The sequence below is a fragment of the Chrysochloris asiatica genome, unplaced genomic scaffold (genome assembly GCF_000296735.1).
Source record: "Chrysochloris asiatica unplaced genomic scaffold, ChrAsi1.0 scaffold00047, whole genome shotgun sequence".
Lineage (NCBI taxonomy): Eukaryota > Metazoa > Chordata > Mammalia > Afrosoricida > Chrysochloridae > Chrysochloris > Chrysochloris asiatica.
The window spans coordinates 19,610,583-19,629,481 of record NW_006408565.1 but is presented as its reverse complement, the minus strand read 5'-3'; the positions used below and the strand labels follow the sequence as shown (position 1 = coordinate 19,629,481).

General features: G+C 46.7%; 1 protein-coding gene across 1 annotated transcript; it reads left to right on the top strand.

Annotated features, from left to right (window-relative positions):
- The first annotated feature begins 5,497 nt into the window (after positions 1-5,497).
- PLA2G2F (phospholipase A2, group IIF) lies at positions 5,498-16,738 on the top strand. Its single transcript, XM_006862358.1, has 5 exons — positions 5,498-5,613; positions 6,274-6,326; positions 11,792-11,936; positions 12,786-12,892; positions 16,527-16,738. The coding sequence occupies exons 1-5, from the start codon at positions 5,498-5,500 to the stop codon at positions 16,736-16,738; spliced, it is 633 nt and encodes a 210-aa protein (XP_006862420.1).
- Positions 16,739-18,899: the final 2,161 nt, after the last annotated feature.

Here is an 18,899-nt window from a genome sequence, read left to right as displayed (position 1 = left end):
ATTATTAAAGATTTTTATGATTTTGTAGCAATACTTTTTTATTAACCCTCAGAAAATCAACTTTGTATTCCTGGGATACACATTTTCCTTTTTATCTATTATTTTGCTAACATTTAAAAAGACATTTTGCACTTATGTTCATGAGAGTTTGTTCTTTAGCTTTCTCTTCTTGTAGCGTCTTTGTCTGAATTGGTATCAAAAATAGTAGTATAGGATAATTTCCTCTTCACTATTCTGTGAGGTTTTATGTAGAGTTGGTACTATTTCTTCCTTAATTATTTAGGTGAATGCACCATCTAGATCAGAAGTTTCTTTGCAGGAAGGCTTTGAACTGCATATTCAATTCATTTAATAGATATAGGGTTGCTTGGTGATCTATTCTTGAGTGAGCTTTGATCATTTGTATCTTTTGAGGAATTTGTCCATTTCAACGTATTACCTTGTTGTTGTTAAGTGCCATCGAGTCAATTCCGACTCATAGCCACCCTGTAAAGGGTTTCCAAGGAGCAGCTGGTGAGCTTGAACCACCGACCTTACAGTTCAAACAACTTTGTAGTCTGGCGCATTAGCCCACAGCGCCACACCAGGACCGTATTATCTTGCATATATTTTAATATAAAATTACAAATAAAATTAAAATCACTAGCTATCTTACAACCTTAAAATAACCATTACTAACATTTTGCTATATATACTTCCAGATGATTTTTATACATGCCAATCCCTTCCATTTTTCTCTTTTTAAATTTTTTAACAAAATTGGTATTACTCTGTACATGCAAGTTTTTTTTTTTTTCTTCTCTTTTTACTTGACATCATGAGTTATTTTCCCAGATTACCAACTGTTCTTTGAAAACATGATTCTGAGTGAATGACCAATAATTTGCTTAATTAATTCCTAATCTATGTTGCGTCTGATTTTTTTGTCATCATAAACAACACTGCAATCAGTGTCCTTCTTCATCTGTTTCTGGGAACACCTGAGGCTCTTGTTTTGGTTTACAGTCCCAGAAGTGGAATTACTGGGTGGACCAGTTTGTTATTGACTTCATCATTATTGAACAGTCTGTACTTGTAGGGGAAGGGCAAAGGAGGGGGAAGATCCTATCCTTTCCCTCAATGGTGTACTCTCTCCAAAGACCAGCCCAGCCAGCATGTCCTGTGGGAAGGCAAGATGGGAAATGACAACACTCCACTGCAGTTTTGTCTCTCCTGACATCGATCTAACTGACACTCAGTAACCAGCAGAGAAAGATACAGAGGTTGTGACTTTAGGGTAGGGGCTGTACTGTACCTCACTTACTGCTTTGTACAGACATGTGAAGACAGACCAGCCCCTCTGAGAAATCCCCATCTGATAAAGCAGATGAAAGCCCTGTCCGGTTAGACTTTGGAAGAACTATGACCCCCGGTTCTTTGGGATCCTCAGTCTGAAAGAAGTGTCAAGATCCACAACCAAAACAAAACCCCACAACATACATTTACAAAGGAATGTATAAGCAAGCACAAATTAATACCTCCCCATGGAGGGATGTGCAGTTTAACTAAGAGAATTTCCTGAAGAGGAGATGGGCTGGAGAATGGGCAGGAGAAGAGTTGGGCTGGAAGAAGGAAAGAATGACCTGTGGGACCAGCTATTTGGTTTGGTGTATGCAGAAAAGGAAGTTGACAAAGGTAAAAAGTATGAAGAGAAGCCCTAGAGGGTCTCTTCTACCTCTTGTCAGCAAGTCTGGGGACACTCTCAGAGAGAAGGACCAAGGTAAAGGTGAGGGGATTATTTGGAGTTTCCACTTCCAAGGCTGCTCTTTTCCTTCCCTCCCCCAACCCAACCGTCATCTCAATTGACCTCAAGGCTAGAGAACTGGTCTCCAATTAGTAACAATCAGACCTTTAACCAAGCATCTACCACAAGCTAGACACTACATGACATTTGACATCTATTAGCAAGAGTCCTTTTGTTGTTGTTAGTTGTTGAATCGTCTCTGACTCATGGGGACCCCACATACAACAGAATAAAACATCACCTGGTCCTAGCCATCTTCATGATCGCTGGTCTGCTCCAAGTCCATTATAGTAGCCACTGTTCATTTTGAGTGCCTTCCAACTTTGGAGACTCCTCTTACAGTGCTAAATAGGGCAATATTCTGTTATGATCCCTGCGGTTTTCGTTGGCTGATTTTCAGAAGTAGACCATCAGGCTTTTCTTCTTAGTCTACCTTTGTCTGGAAGCTCTGCTGAAACTTCTCCACCATAGGTGACCCTGTTGGTAATTGAAATGACAGTGGTTTAACCTCCAGCATCACAGCACCATGTAAGCTACCACAGAACGACAAACTGACATATGTGTGATGGGTCCTTAGTGTATTCATTCTACAGCTGAGGATGCAGAGGTGAGAGAAGAGACTATTTTGTTCAGGGTCTCACATTGGTATATCAGGGACCCTAGGGCTCAAGCACCAGTTGTTTCTCCTGTTCCCTCTTTCCCACAAACTACCTTCTCACTCTCCAAACAAGAGGCAAATGCCACTGACCCACAGATCCACTAGGCTCTCAAGCAGACACAGTTTTGTCCCCAAAGAGATAGTTGGTAATATCTGGAGACAGTTTTGGTTGTCACAACTCATGGAGGTACTACAGAGTCTTGTGAGTAGATGTCAGGGATGCTACAAAACATTCTACAGTGCCTAGGTCCAGAGGCACACCTAAGGTGTGTCAGGTATGGCAGAGTGACACTTGAATGGGGCACCACTGAAGAGTTTCTAATAACTATTGCAGTTTCCATGGTCAGCTGTGAATGACCGCTTAGCAAAGTAACCCTTTTGTGACCCACGGAACATATGTTACCCACTAACATTTTCAGCCTCTCAGATTTCTTAAGAAGCTGTTATCCCAGTTGTAGCATGCCTGTATAATTGTGTACATCTGAAGAAACGGACCTCACCCTACCAATCCTACTACCAGAGTCCACTTGGGATACATGAGTCTCACACAATTGTATCAAAATTCATATTACCTCTAAAGAATTTCCTCCTTGATTTCAGCATGCCTTCCATTACTGAAAACACATGATATCCACAAAGCATTCAAAGTAGAAAAGAATTCAGTCATGAAAGTGTTCAAACGAATTACCACAGGTGCTATTTTTGATAGTTTCGCCTCTGACTAGGACAGGCCCCAACAAAGAGGTCTCTAGTCTGGCATGCCAGTATGATCTTCTAGATATGCATCAGGGATACTTCCTGCCAGTTGCATGACATCTGACTCCCTGAGTCTTAGTCAGGGTATTCTGACCAGCGTGGGGACCAATAGGCTTCCAGAAGATGGAAATCCCTTCCAGATGTGGATAGGCAGTTCTTTCCAGTTTGGGGACTAAATCCTGTCCAGTTGTAGAGGGATTTGCTATGGATTGAATTATGTTCCCGAGGAGCTCTGGTAGCGTAGTGCTTATGAATCTGGCTGCTAATCTCATGGTCAGCAGTTCAAAACTACCAGCTGTTCTGTGGGAGAAAGGTGAGACTTTCTACTCCCGTAAAATTTACAGTCTCAGAAACCCTATGCAGGGTCACTATGAGTCAGAACTGACTCTACGGCACATAACAACAACAAGATATGTGTTAAGGAGCTGTGGTAGCATAGTGGTTATGAGTTGGGCCGATAACCTCAAGGTCAGCAATTCAAAACAACCAGCTGTTCCATGGGAGAAAGATGAGACTTTCTGCTCCTGTAAAGATTTACAGCCTTGGAAACCCAGTACAGGGTCAATGTGAGTCGGAACTGACTCCATGTCATATACCACCATCGCCACCAAGGTATGTGTTGGAATCCTGATCTCTATATCTGTGGACGTAACCTCATTTGGGAATAGGGAATTCTTTTCTATGTTAATACGACCATATCAATGTAGATGTGTCTTAAATCAGTCACTTTTGCGATTATATATTAAAAAGCAGATTAGGCCTAGGGAAAAGCAGAAATGAGGGAAAGACATTTGACACTTGGTGATCTCCAAGGAACACTAGAGAAGCAGAGACAAGGATTTTTCTCCAGAGAGAACAGAGAGAGCCTTCCCCTTGAGCTGGAGTCTTGGATTCAGACTTTTAGCCTTTAAACTATAAATAGAACAAGGGACTATATCATGGTTTAAAATCAGGAAAGGTGTGCACCAGGGTTGTATTCTTTCACCATACTTAATTCAATCTATACACTGAGCAAATAATCCAAAAATCTGGATTATATGAAGAAGAATGCAGCATAAAAATTGGAGGAAGACTCATTAACAACATTTGATATGCAGATGACACAATCGTACTTACTGAAAATGAAGAGGACTTAAAATATTTATTGATGAAGATCAAAGAATACAGCTTTTAGTATGCATTACACCTCAACATAATGAAAACAAAAATCCTTCCAATTGGACCAAGAATCAACATTAAGATAAACGGAGAAAAGATGAAATTTGTCCAGGATTTCATTTTACTTGATCTACAATCAACACTCATGGAAGCACCAGTCAGGAAATCAAATGACGTATTGCATTGGCCAAATCTGTTGCAAAATGTCCCTTTAAAGTATTAAAAAGCAAACATGTCACTTTGAGGACTAAGGTATGCCTGACTATGGTATTTCCAATCACCTCAAATGCCTGCAAAAACTGTACAATGAATAAGGAAGACTGAAGAAGAATCGCTGCCTTTGAATTATGGTGTTGGCGAAGAATATTAAATATACTGTGGACTGTCAAAAGAATGAACAAATCTGTGTTGGAAGACATACAGCCAGAATGCCTTCTAAGTGAGGATGGTAAGACTTCATCCCATGTACTTTGGACATGTATTTCATCAGGAGGGATCAGTTCCAGGAGAAGGACATGATGGTTGGTAGAGGGCCGATGAAAAGGAGGAAGACCTTCAACAGGATGGATTGACACAGTGTCTACAACAATGGCCTCAAACCTAGCAACAACTGTGAAGATGGTGCCAGATCAGGCAGTGTTTCGTTCTGTTGTACCATGAGATACTTTGAGTCAGAACTGAGTCTATGGCACCAAACAACAACAAACTGTGAGAAAATACGTTTGTGTTTGTCAAAGCCATCCACTAGTATTTCTGTCACAGAAGCACTAAGAAACAAAGACGTGGGTGGACTTTCTCTTCCACATGAAGGAACCTCCTTCCAGATGTGGATACATGTGTTGGAGAGGAGCTGACTCCTGGTCAGGGCACAAGCCCCCACCCCCGCAGACAGAGCACACCCCACAGCTGTGGGTGGGAACTTGGCCAGCAGTCTGTGGGCAGGGCAGCGGAGGTGGGAGGGAAGAGGAGGAGCCTTCTTTTTCTAGGGCATGTGTCACCTGCCTCTTGCCTGGGGGTACTGCCCTGGCCTTGCCCTGCCAGTGTGCGTGGCATCTGTGAAGCTGGGGTCTGTGCCCCAGAAACTTAAAAGCAGATTGTGGACCTTGCGAGCCCTATGTCGCTGGCCCCCCAGAATCCAGAACATGGCAGATGGGGCACGGGCCAACCCCAAAGGGTTCAGGAAGAAGGCGCTGGGTAGACATTGCTCTGGATGTGCATCCTCTTGCTTCAGGGCCTCCTCTGCTTGGAGAACCTCCAGGTACGTGTCTACTATCCTGGGATGGAATCCCCCATGGAGAAGGCAAGGTTTGGGTGGTGGGAGACTCACTCCTAGAGTTCATTTCTCCAGAAAGAAGTGCTCAGATTCTCAGAATGAGGAGATGAGAAATGTTACTGCATTTTCAGGGATAGCAGGACCTTAAGGGTCATCTAGTCAACCTCATGGGGTACTTGAGACCCAGAGAGGCTAATGGATCTGCCTTCAGTCACATAGCATTTGGAAGCCGAGTTAGAACTAGAACCCAGAAAACTCTTGTCTCTGGGTTCAAGACCTAGCCCCCAGGTTAGGTTGCAGCATTACTGTCTCAGGACGATATGTGGAAGATGGGCTGGTTATAATCCAAGACAATAGCCCAACCCCCAACAATGGTGAACATCTTGGAGTTGATGCAGGGCGGGGTTCCTATTCAGAGTGTAAGACCAGTAAGGTGCTTCCTGGCTCCACCATCCAGTGTCTAATCCTCCAGGAGGAGCAGGGCACACAGGGAGGTACTTGGACCTTCCTGGAGGAGCTAATCGCAGGGCTTGACTGCAACAACTGGGGCATCTGGGCCAGTGTTGATGGCGAGGATGCAACAGATCCAGAACTGCAGGAAGGAGGAGAGGACGGATTCAGGACCTGGGTTTCTCCCTCTCACAGATCTAACCTGGGTATGAAGAAGCTCTTCGCCATCATCATCCTGGCAAGCAGCAGTGAGTAAATGCTTTGAGCGAGACTCCTCCTTTTCTCCCTCTCCCCAGCCCATCTCTGTGACCTTGGGCATCCTAAGCTGGGGTCAACTGACTGGCAGTGAGAACTTGGGTCTCTCACTTCATCTCTATGGGCCCCCACATCCTGTTTCAGCCCCCTGCTGGGCTCCATCCTACTTTCCTGGACTGTTTACTCCTTAGTCACCTGTCAACATGCCAGGGGCAGTCGCATTTATGAGCCTCAAGGGGGCAGGGCCCAGAGTTAAGAAAGCATCATAAAATGTTAGCGTTTGCTGGGTACGTGGGTGCCCTGGCAAAATCCGAGTGCTTGTGTACAGAGAAGTGTATCGTTAGGAATGTGTATACATGTGTACATGAAGTAATGCATTTGTGTGTGAGTGTTGGACCTACTGTGTGTGAAGGTGTGCCTGGGTGTTGGGTGTTGTCTATGTTTACAGCATACATGAATACATATGTGTCCATGTTGGCATCCGAGTGAGTCTGTTTGTATTTAGTGATATGTGTATCAATGTGGTATGTATGTAAATAAAGTATGTATATAAATGTATTGTTGCTAGTTGCTTTCAAGTCAGGGCTCTGACTCATGGTGATCTGATGGATAACAGAATAAAATGTTGCCCAGTCCTACACCATCTTCATAATGGGTGGTATGTTCAAATCTATTGCTGTGGCTGTTGTGTCAATCCATCTTATTGAGGGGTGCCCTCATTTTCACTGACCCTCTACTTTACCATGCATATGAGGTTATTGAAAATACCATGGGCTGGGTCAGGCGTACCTTAGTCCTCAAGCTGACATCTCTGTTCTTTAACACTTTAAAAAGTTCCTGTGCAGCAGATTTGCCTAGTGCAATATGTCGTCTGATCTCTTGACTGCTGCTTCTGTGAGTGTTTATAGTTGATCCAAGAAGAATGAAGTCCTTGACAACTTCAATCTTTTCTCCATTGGTCCAGTGGTGAGGATTTTTGTTTTCTTGACATTGAGATGTAATCCATACCAAAGGCTGTGCTCTTTGATCTTCATCAGTAAATGTTTTAAATCCTCTTCACTTTCAGCAAGCAAGGTTGTATCATCTGCATATCGCATGTTGTTAATGAGTCTTCCTCCAATCCTGATGCCATGTTTTTCTTCATAGAACTCAGGTTATTGGATGATTTGCTCAGCATACAGGTTGAATAAGTATGGTGAAATAATACAACCTTGTCGCACACCTTTCTTAATTTTAAACCATTCAGTATTCCCATGTTCTGTTCTAACAACTGCCTCTTGGTCCAGGTACAGATTCTTCATGAGCACAATTAAGTGTTCCGGAATACTCATACTTCACAATGTTGTCCATAGCTTGTTATGATCCACACAATTAAAAGTCTTTGCGTAGTCAATAAAGCACAGGTAAATATCTTTCTGATATTCTCTGCTTTCATACGCATGCGAAAGCTGGACAGTAAATAAGGAAGACTGTAGAAGAATTGATGCTTTTGAGTTATGGTATTGGAGGTGAATATTGAAAGTGCCATGGGCTGCCAAAAGAACCAACAGATCCATGTTGGAAGAAGTGCAGCCAGAGTACTCCTTGGAGGCCAGGATGGCCAAACTTCATCTCTCATACTTTTGACATATTGTCAGGAGGGCCCAGTCGCTGGAGAAGGATATCATGTTTGGTAGGGTGGAGGATCAGAGAAAAAGAGAAAGACCCCAATGAGATGGATTGGCCAGGTGGTAGCATTGATGGACTCAAGCGTGGCAACAATAGTGAGGCTGGCCCAGGATCGGGCAGTGTTTTGTTCTGCTGTGCATAGGGCCGCTATGAGTCAGTACCAACTCTATGGCACCTACCACCACCACCAACAACTACTTTACTAACCACCATGGCCTTTTCTAGGAAGGGTCTTTCCTAACGATGTGCATACTGTCAGTGAGTTTAAGTTTTGCCATCCTTGCTTCTAAGGAATATTCTGGTTGTGTTTCTTCTACAACTGATTTGTTTCTTCTTTTGGTGTTGTTGTTGTTGTTAAGTGCTTTTGAGTCGGTTCTGACCCATAGCCACCCTGTATAGGGTTTCTGAAGAGCGGATGGTGGGGTTCAGCTACTGACCTTTTGGTTCAAACTGACATTGTGGTCTAGTGCTTATCCTACAGCACCACACCAGGACTAGAAAAGAGTCCATATATCTGCATACGAGTGTATCTGGAAGGATAGATATGTGTGTATGAATGAATGTGCAAGAAAAAACATTTTTTGCACATGATAGGCATATGGCGGGAAAACTTCCGAGACTTCTCTCCCTTGTGGTACCCCAGGGCACCAAGGATCAAAGGGTCCACTCAATTGAAGTTTCTGAAAAAATCTGACCCTTGCCACACATCTAGAAGTTGGGTGGCTGGTGACTCAGGTGCATGGAATGTAGACTGAACCTCTCGCTGGCTTTTTATATAGCCAGTTAAGCATTGCCTGAACACAGACTAACTTAAAGAAAAGAAATACATACCGGAAGCAAACAAACACAAAAGTAAGGTTGAATTTGGCCAGACATGAGAAATTGTTGGTTGGATTTAGGTCAAGCGACCGATTATTTAGAAAACGCTAGTTAGGAAGAAAGTCTTTGGTTTGACACAGTTATTGCTGCGTGTAGTTGGAGAGGGGGTGTAGATGTGGCCCTTGGCTTCCGAACACTTATTATCCCTCAGTGCTCTGTGTGTGCATATGTTTGTGAGGTGCGTGCAAGTTTGAGTGTGCACATTATGTAAGAGAGTGTGGTATGAGGTGTGTGTGTGAACAGATGAGGTGTGTGTGAGTTGTGTGTGTCTGTGCACAAGTGAATATGAGTGTGAGATGTGTGTTATATGGTTTAAATGTGTGTGTGCGAAATGTGTAGAGGTAGTTTGAGGTGAGTGAGTGTGTATCTATGTGCATGTATGAGGTATGTGTGTATGTCTGTGTGTGAGGTACGTGTGTGTGAGTGAGGTGAGTAGAGGTCGTGTGAGGTGAGTGTGTATCATCTGAGGTGTGAACATGTGACAGAGTGTGTGAGTGTGTGTGTTTATATGTCCGCCCTGTGTGTGTGTATCTGGGTAAGTTTCTCACTGTTTCCTTATATCAACTTATAAAGTTAATGGTCAGAGAGTCCTGAGGGTTGAAGCTGCCTGCTCCCCAGGGTAATATTTGCACAGATAAAGGGGGAGCTTTTCAGGCTGATGGAGTGTGGATGACGAGTTCTCACATTTTGACCCCTTCCTCATGGGGTGCAGAAAAGCAGTGAGGGTCTTACATGTGTCAGGTGCCAAATTGCCTATCCAATCTGTCGAGACTGGGTTTGCTATTCCCACTTTACAGATGAGAAAATGGAGTGACAGGGAGCTTTCTGCCTGATCAGACGCCTCTGCCCCCAGCAATGTGTGACTTTAAAGTCTGTGCTCTTCCAATTCTGTTGAGTTCCCTTTCACTAGAAATGTTTGACAGTTGCATCCAAAGAAGCAGGCAAGAGTGGCTTTAGGACTCCACCTAGCCCTGTTTCTGGAACTATTGGTTTCTTCCATTCCCTGGCACCTTCCCTAGCTCAGACTGTGGATCAGGGTGAAGGATGTGGCTAGAGGAGTGGACACCTAAACCCAGGCACAGCTGCGGGAGCCCAGAGGGCTGAGTGGGCTGATGGGAGCTATGCTGTGGGGCAGAGAATATCCCTGCTCTGGGAACCCAGCCTGGCTTCCTATCTGAGCTCTGCCATTGCCAGGCTGTATGACCCTTCCAGCCTCAGTCTCATCACCCACACAAGAAGGGCAGTCTCATCACCCACACAAGAAGGGGTGCAGGGTGCCTCACCAGAGGAGTACCAAGCACAGAGCCTGGACTCAGCCTTGTGTCAGGAGCAGATCAGGAAGCAGCAGAAGACCGAGGAAGGAAGGAAATGCACAGGGGAGACAACGGTCCTGGAGTTGGCAGTGTGGGCCTGGCAGGCTTCACAATGACATGGCCAAAGGGTGAAGGAACGAGTGTATGTGTGCAAGTGTGTGGGGGCATACACAGTGTGTAAGAATGTGTGTGCATGTTTATGCATGTGTGAGTGCAGATGTGTGCACACACAATACATGAAAATGTGAATGAGTGTGCGTGCACATACATGAGTGTGCATGTGTGCACACACACAACACATGAATATGTGCTCATGTATGCATTGAGTGTGTATATATGTGTGTGCACACATGATGTGTGACAGTGTGCTCATGAATGCATGTGAGTACATATGTGTGTTGTAATATGATGTATGGCAGTGTGCTCATGCATGCATGTGTGTATATGTGTATGCATACATGATGTGTGATGGTGTGTTCATGCATGTGAGTGTACACATGTATACACAGGATGTATGGCAGTGTGCTCATGTATGCATTGAGTGTGTATATATGTGTGTGCACACATGATGTATGACAGTGTGTTCATGAATAATGTGAGTGTGCCTGTATGCGTGCGCACACATGATGTATGACAATGTGCTCATGCATGCATGTGAGTGTGTATGTGTGCACACATGATGTATGGCAGTGTGCTCATGCATGCATGTGAGTGTGCATGTATATGCACACATGGTGTATTGTAGTGCATGTCTGACTGAGTGTACATGCATGTGCAAATAATGCATGGAAGCATGCACATAGCTGTGAGTGTGCATGAATATGTGTAATGTGTGATGTGTGACCACATGTGTGCATATATGATGTATGGCACTGTGAGCATGCCTGCACATGCATATGCACATGTGCATGTGTGTGTACATAATGTATGAAAGTGTGTGCACAAGTGTAAGTGTGCTTACATGTGTTCACAATGCTGTATGGCAGTGAGTGTGCATATATATGTGAGTGTGTGAGTGTGCATGTGGGTGTATATGTGTGCATGAGTGTGTGTGACACCCACATGGAAAGCAACCCTCTTGTAGCTGACGTCAGCCTAGCATATGAAGCACAGAATTGTCTCTGGATGAATCCTGAGATGCGCCAGCCTGGGACCATGGTGGGGACACTGTATCCAGCTGGAAGCTGAAGTACTTGGGCAGGCATGAAAGGAAGGACCCAGAGTCAAACCTCTGTGGCTCACAACTGCATGTGGCATTTCCTCAACCCATCCTAGTGTGCTCACCCTTCGATTCCCCTCTCCCCCAGAAGCAAGCACTGCTGGCTCCAGACTCTGACTGCCTTGTCCACATTCTGTCTCCACCACTTTCTGACAACAGGACAAGTTCCTTAAGTGCTCTGTGCCTCAATCTCCTCTTCCTTGAAATGGGAGTAATAATAGCACCTTACAGGGTAGCTCTGAGTGTCCTAATGCCTGGAAGGGACTTGCAAGCATTCCACAGAAAGCAGCTATCATTTTCTCAGGATTGTGAGGGCTTGAGGTGGGAACAAGAGTAACTTGGTTCTTGAGCTCACGGAGCTCCCTTTGTTTTCTTGCAGTTTTGCCCACTGCCCAGGGCAGCCTGTTCAACCTCAAGACCATGGTGGAAGCCATCACGGGGAGAAACGCCATCCGGGCCTTCGTGGGCTACGGCTGCTACTGTGGGCTGGGGGGGAGAGGCCTGCCCATGGATGGGGTGGACTGGTAGGTTCCAGGGTGGCCGGGCTGCTGTCAGGGACGGGTGCGGGCAGCAGAAGGTCACTCTTATCTCCACGTCTGAGAAGTGGGAGTGGCTTCTTTGATGAGTTTGTGGCCTTTGATGTGTGAATCTCCAGCTGTCTTAGACACTTTCTGTTGTCCATTCCCAGGGTCTCAGGGTTGAAGACATTTGAACACCCCCCTCTCACTAGTAAGGGACCTATGATCTGCCCCAAAGCACACGTGGAAACAATAGTCAGACATCTAACGTTCTGGATAGGCAAGGACTGTGAGCCCTGTCCCGTCAGACAAGGTGATGGAGCTCAGGGACTGGAGGTCAAGGACTGTGAGCCCTGTCCCATCGGACGAGTGCTTCCTCATATTGACTGGGAGCTCCTAGAGGCCATGCCTTGTCTTCTTCCCCTACTCCCTACAACAGCCAGCACCAAGTCCAGTTTCACTGGAGACAAAACAAATAGTCCTCCCAAGGTGATGGGTGCAGCCACATTGGCTTCTTGCCCTCCAACCCTCCATCTCAACGTGATCCTCTGGACTTTTGTCCATCCTTGGCCATTATGCACAGCCAGGGACAGCCTGTGCAGACAGGTAGCAGTCACATGCTGATCACATTTGCTGGACCACCTGACCCTCTTGCAGCTGCATCCTGGGAATCTTGGGAGGATAGGACAAAGAGGGAGGACCACAGACAGAAACTGGGGCACTGGTCCCAGCTCTGCTGCTCACTGCCTGCTGTGTGACTTCGAGCAAGTAGTCACCCCTCTCTGGGCCTCAGTCTGCAAGTCTGACCAATGAGGGACTAGAAGAGTTGATGAGAGTGCCTCTGCCCATCCACAGGTGCTGTCATGCCCATGACTGCTGCTACCAGAAGCTCTTCGATCTGGGCTGCCACCCCTACGTGGACCATTATGACTACACTATTGAGAATGATACAATTGTCTGCAGTGAGTCCCTCCCTGACTATCAGGGCCCCAGGGGAAAGCCATGGACTGCCAGCCTCTCCTGCTGGTCGTGGGGCTCTCTGGGCAGGGTGGTGGTGGTGATGTGTTGTCAAACAGGTTCTAACGCATAGTGACCCTGAATTGGGTTTCCAAGGCTGTAAATCTTTATGGGAGCATTCAAAAGTTTCATCTTTTTTTCTGCGGAGTGGCTGGTAGATTTAAAATACTGACCTTTCCTTTAGCAGCCCAGCTCAGAATCCACTACACTACCAGTACTCCTCTGAATAGGGTTGTTGGCTGTTGTTTTTATTGTTAGGTGCCATCAGAGAAATACAGTCAAATTAGAGTTTCAGATAAACACCCATCATGTTTTAGTATAAGCATCTCCTCAATATTACATGGGATATACTTACTCTAAAAAAGCTAACTATTCATCTAATAGTTGACCAGCAGTCAAGAGATCAGACGACGTATTGCATTAGGCAAATCTGCTGCACAAGACTTTTTAAAAGTGTTGAAGAGCAAAGATGTCAGCTTGAGGACTAAGGTGCGCCTGAACAAAGCCGTGGTATTTTCAATAACCTAATATGCATGTGCAAGTTAGACAGTGAGTAAAGTAGATTGTAGAAGAATTGATGCCTTTGAATTATGGTCTTGGAGGAGCATACTTAAAGTGCCATGGGCTGCCAAAAGAACCAATAGATCTGTTTTGGAAGAAGTGCAACCAGAGTGCTCCTTAGAGGCCAAGATGGCCAAACTTCGTCTCTCATACTTTGGACATATTGTCAGGAGGGAACAGTCGCTGGAGAAGGATATCATGTTTTGTAAGATGGAGGGTCAGTGAAAAAGAGGAAGACCCTCAATAAGATGGATTGGCCAGGTGACAGCTTCGATGGACTCAAGTGTGGCAACAGTAGTGAAGTTGGCCCAGGATCGGACATTGTTTCGTTCTGCTGTGCATAAGGTCACTATGAGTCGATGCCAACTCGATGGCACCTAACAACAACAATTCATCTAAACTTAATTCATCTATGTACAAAGTGAATTAAAATCATTATAAAATGAAATATTAGTATAAGTAGGACATTATTGTTGTTGTTGGTAGGTGTCATAAAGTTGGTACTGACTCTTAGTGACTTTATGCACAACAGAATGAAACACTGTCTGGTACTGTGCCAACCTCCAGATCGTTTGAGCCCATTGCTGCTGTCACTGTGCCATTCCATCTCGTTGGTCATATTTATACTAAAACATTATTGGGTGCATATCTGAGATTTCAGTTTAACTGAGTGGCCCGTTTTTGTTTTTGCTAACCCTGGCAGCCCTAGGTATGGGGGTCTAGTAGGTCTCCTGGTGTGCTCAAATCCCCAAGCCTAGACAAGACACCTGGTTCTCCATCCTCATGATTCTGAAGCTTTGGGGAGTTTAGGGAGTGATGCTAGTTCCATGTGTCTGGATGAGGCCCAGGAATCCACGTTTTTAACTAGAACCCTAGGTGATTCTAGGCCTGCCCTTCTCTGCCCTGACCTTGTGAAGCACTGGCCTAGGACTTGGAGTCCTGGGATTGACCTCCATCTCCTCACTGTGTGAACCTAGATGAGACCCCTTCCCACCTGGCCTCACTCCCCTATGGGTGCATTGAAGGCTTTGGGTCTGAGAAGACTCCCTCCCTTCCAGTTCAGTCATTGGGACCACACCAGGAGAGGTGGCCCATGACAGGGCCCTGGTGTTTGCAGGACTTCCAAGTTTCCACTGGTGGCTCTGCACATGACAGATGCATCAAAGCAGCACCTGAGCTAACAGGCCCAGCCCCCTGGACAGTCAACAGGCTCCTTTTGCCTCCTGGTCTTCATGAGGCTCTGCAAGTTGTTCATTTGCCAGCTTTGCAAAGAAACTCATGTCTCCTGTCCTCTGGAAACAGTCTTGTGGGGAGCTGGGCTTATCTGAGACCACTAGGAAACCTGGGGCTCTGTGGTCCCTGTGTTCTGCTGTTCAAATATGGGGTTGCAGAGGGGTTGGCTTGAGAGAAGGATGTCTTCTCATTAAAGGAGTTCAAGGAAAGGAGACAGCAAAGTAACCTAAAGCAGTGAGCTGCACTCTGGGTTCCAGGGATTCCTGGGGACGTCGGAGTCTGTTGCCCCACAGTGGGTGTCCCCAAAGGGGTCCCACCGACTCTTTAATAGATTTGATATGTTCAGCTGTTTCTCTCTCAGTGTTTCTGCAAAGAGTTTTAATTTAAAAGAAAGAAGTCTGCTGATGAAAGACTTGAAAGTTTGAAAATTAATGACTTATACTCAGTGGTTCTCAAAGCGTGTTCCCTGAATCAACATTAACAGCGTCCCCAGGGAAACTGTTGGAAATGCATGTTCTCAGACCCCGTCCTCCTGACTCAGAAGCCGTTGGGGTGGGGCCCAGGGGTCTGTGCTTTAACAAGGCTTCCAGCTGATTCTAATGGCCACACAAGGATAAGAACCACCAGGCTAGATGATTTCTGGAGATTTACACCCTCGGAAACCCTGTACAGGGTCGCTATGGGTCGGACCCGACTCAACGGCACTTAACAACAACAACAACAATAATAACAAAGACAGCAGCAGATAACATTATTAAGCGCTTGCTTAATAAGGAGCGTTGGTGATGCCGTCATTAAGCACATGAGTGCTAACTGAAAGGTTAGTGGTTCGAAGATCACATGATCAGCCCCTGAAAAGATTGTTATTGTTGTTGTTAAGTGCCGTCGAGTCGGTTCCGACTCGTAGCGACCCTGTACAGGGTTTTCGAGGCTGTAAATCTGTAAATCTTTATGGGAGCAAAAAGCCTCATCTTTCTCCCATGGAGTGGCTGGTAGTTTCGAACTGCTGACCTTAAGGTTTGCAGCCTGATTCGTAACTACGATGCTACCAGAGCTCCTTCTGAAAAGATTGTTGTTGTTGTTGTTATGTGCCATGGAGTTGGTTCCGACTCATAGCGGTTTCTGAGGCTATAAATCTTTATGAGAGCAGAAAGCCTCATCTTTCTCCTGTGGAATAGCTGGTAGTTTCGAACTGCTGACCGTGAGATTAGTAGCCCAATTCATAACCACTAAGCTCCTGAAAAGATTACAGCCTAGGAAACTTTATGGGGTAGTCCCACTCTGTCCTATGAGGTTACCACAAGTCAGAATTGACTCCACCGCACCTAACAACAACAAGCGCTAAGTACTGAATGAAGCTGTTTCCAAACATTTTCTCCCTCAAGCCTACTACCACCTCCAGGGGGGCATTCTGAGGCTCTGAATGAAGAGAAGGGGTTGGGGAAGCTGAAAGTCACTGGTCTCGGGGTGGAGGCTCCGTTCCAGCTCTGTCTCTGTCTCACTGGGGGACTTAGGCAAGTCCACCCTCCTTCAGACCTCAGTTTCCCCAAACTGAAGAAACATCCCAATGTCTGTGTTGGACTCCAGAACTTCTCCAACATTAACAGGCCTCCTGGACACCTCAGGCTTTGGCAGGGTTTTCAGGTGATGCTGATATTGCTGGCCCAGGACCACCTTTTGAAAAGCACAGGACTCCTTTAGTCAGTGCTCTCCTTCTGTCTCCCCTCATCCCAGCTGGGCTGCCAGCCCTTCACCCATAGCCTTTGTCTCTCCCCTTCCCCACAGGCGAGCTCAACAAGACAGAGTGTGACAAGCAGACGTGTGAGTGTGACAAGAATGTCGTTCTGTGCTTTCCAAACCAGAAATACAACGAGGAGCATCGCAGCTACCTCAACATCTACTGCCAGGGCCCCACCCCCAACTGCAGTATCTATGAGCCACCCTTTGAAGGGGTCGCCTGTGGACATATCTTCCCAGCATCCCCTGCACCTCCCTAGCGTGCTGTTGGGTTTGAGAGAGAAGGGGGGTTTCTGGTTCTGGGACCAGGCAGATGGAGCAGGTGTTGGATGTGCAGGTGGGAAGTCCACAGCAGGCCCAGTCTCTGGTCCAGTCCAGAGGGCGCTAGAAGACTTGGGTCCTGATCCTTGGCCCTCATGTTCCTCCTGTCCAGTAGCTGGGTGTAACTGCATTCTGCTGCTGGTACCAGATCTGGTGGGAAGCAGGTGACCTCCACCTGAGTGTCAAGTGTCAAGGGAGAGGCCTTAGGAAGAGGAAAGTGGAGGCCTTCCATGCTGCGTTCACTCTCAAGGCAGGACTGGGGTCCCAAGCTTGGATGTATGCTGGGACCAAAACCCCAGTAGTGTTGGTCCTGTCCACTCAGAGTAGATGGTCCCACCTTAGGCTTCATTAAGGTGGCATGGGAAAACAGGTCTAGACACCACATACTGCCAATAATGCTTAGTGTCCTGCCCTGAAGTCCCGCCTCAGTTCCCCAAAGTGCCCAGAGGAGGAACACTGGTACAAGTTCGTGCATGTTCACACTCTCCTGGGGCACCTCAGGTATCCCCAACACACAGCTGTCTCTTGCTGACACAACTCAACTAGAGAAGCACCTAGACTCCCACTCCAGGTCCTGATAAACACCCAGTGGTGGAGTCCAGCCCTCCATACCTTCCCCTGCTGCCACACCTCAGACCAGGCCCCTCTCTCCCTGGGATGCATGCATCTGGAATGGGAGAGGCTGAGGGTTCCATGAAGGGGAGGGAGAGGATGAAGGGAGCAGGGAGAAGGCAGAGGCAGGAGAAGATGGGAGTGTGAGGTACCCAGACACTGAGTGGAGGCTCAACAGGCCTGCTCAAGTTCAGGGTATGTGGGACTGTGGAATTGTGGGTAGAGGTGGGAGAGGAGCTCTTCCTGACCTTGTGCCCAGCACTGTCGTTTCTCCAGGTATACCTGCCCCTTGTGTCACCCCTTGACCTCAGGGTCAGCAAGCCGAATCCCGCCTCCTACAGCTCCTTCACCAGGTGTTAACCTCGAAGACCCTCTACACTGGAGAGAGTGCCCATGACAAAGACTGCTGGGCTGGACAGAAGCTGAACCACAGGCAGCTCTAGAACTCCTCCTTCTGGACTGAGGATGAGGCTGTGGCCGGGTCAGCTGCTACTGTGTTTGGAAGAAACTGTGGGGTCCTGGAGGCCTGACCACCTGCTGACCAATTGTGGCCCCTGGCCCCAACCTTTCCATTCCTATTTCCATCTCTGTTACCTCGTCTCCCCTCCAGGAGCCCAGCTATCAGACTGCCCTTCTCCTCACTGTTCTTGGCTGACCTGCATCTCTTAGCTGAAGTCCCACCAGTCAGGGCTGGAGCTGTGGTCCAGTCTTGGGAGGCAGGGGTGGCAGTGGGTTTCTGGTTGTTCCCCTCCACACATACACAGCCCTCACTTCTGAAAGTCGGGGTAAAAGGGTTGGAGAAAGAGTTTCCTGCCTATCCCTTCCCCACCCCAGATTCAGCACCCCCTCCTCCAACCAATAAGGCCTCTTGTCTCAAGTCTTCACTGCTGGACTTCCTTGGCATGGTACCCACAGATAGAATCAGCCCTGGTCTCCAGCTCTAACACCTAGAAGCTGGCACAGTCTAGCCCTCCCCTGCCCCAGGAGAGGGAGAAGTGAGGAGTGGTTGGATAATGTCAAAAGATATTCCTCCATTCCAGCATCTCTGCCTCCATCCCACCCTTTTCTGTTGAACAACTGAGGCTCAGAGAGGGAAAGCAACTTGACTCAAGTCACACAGGCCATAAGCAATGTGGCTGGGGTCTGACCCCTCATCATCTGACTATTGACCTTGCTTTCTCACTCCTCTTTAATGACTTAGTCATCAGCCAGTCAGGGCAGTGGGAGGAGGGACCTCGGCCCTGGACATCAGCAGCTCAGGCAGTGGTATCTAGAATTGGTGTCACCTAGTGGAGTAACTCATGGATTCATGGTGTCATCCCTCCCCAACCCCCCTAGAACTCCTTCTGTACCTGACCTTACAAAATCCTCAGTAATGTTTTCTGACTAATATTATTTATAAATGGTAATCTCATATATCACTGAAGATAATGGCATAAACAAGTAGCAAAATTCAAATGATACCTTTAAATCACAATAGCACATGTA

Excerpts from the sequence above, each read along its gene's own strand:
- PLA2G2F (XM_006862358.1), top strand. The coding sequence starts at position 5,498 with ATGGCAGATGGGGCACGGGCCAACCCCAAAGGGTTCAGGAAGAAGGCG. Across the intron at positions 5,614-6,273 it reads TCTGCTTGGAGAACCTCCAG|ATCTAACCTGGGTATGAAGA; the intron begins GTACGTGTCTAC and ends TCCCTCTCACAG. Across the intron at positions 12,893-16,526 it reads GAATGATACAATTGTCTGCA|GCGAGCTCAACAAGACAGAG; the intron begins GTGAGTCCCTCC and ends CCTTCCCCACAG.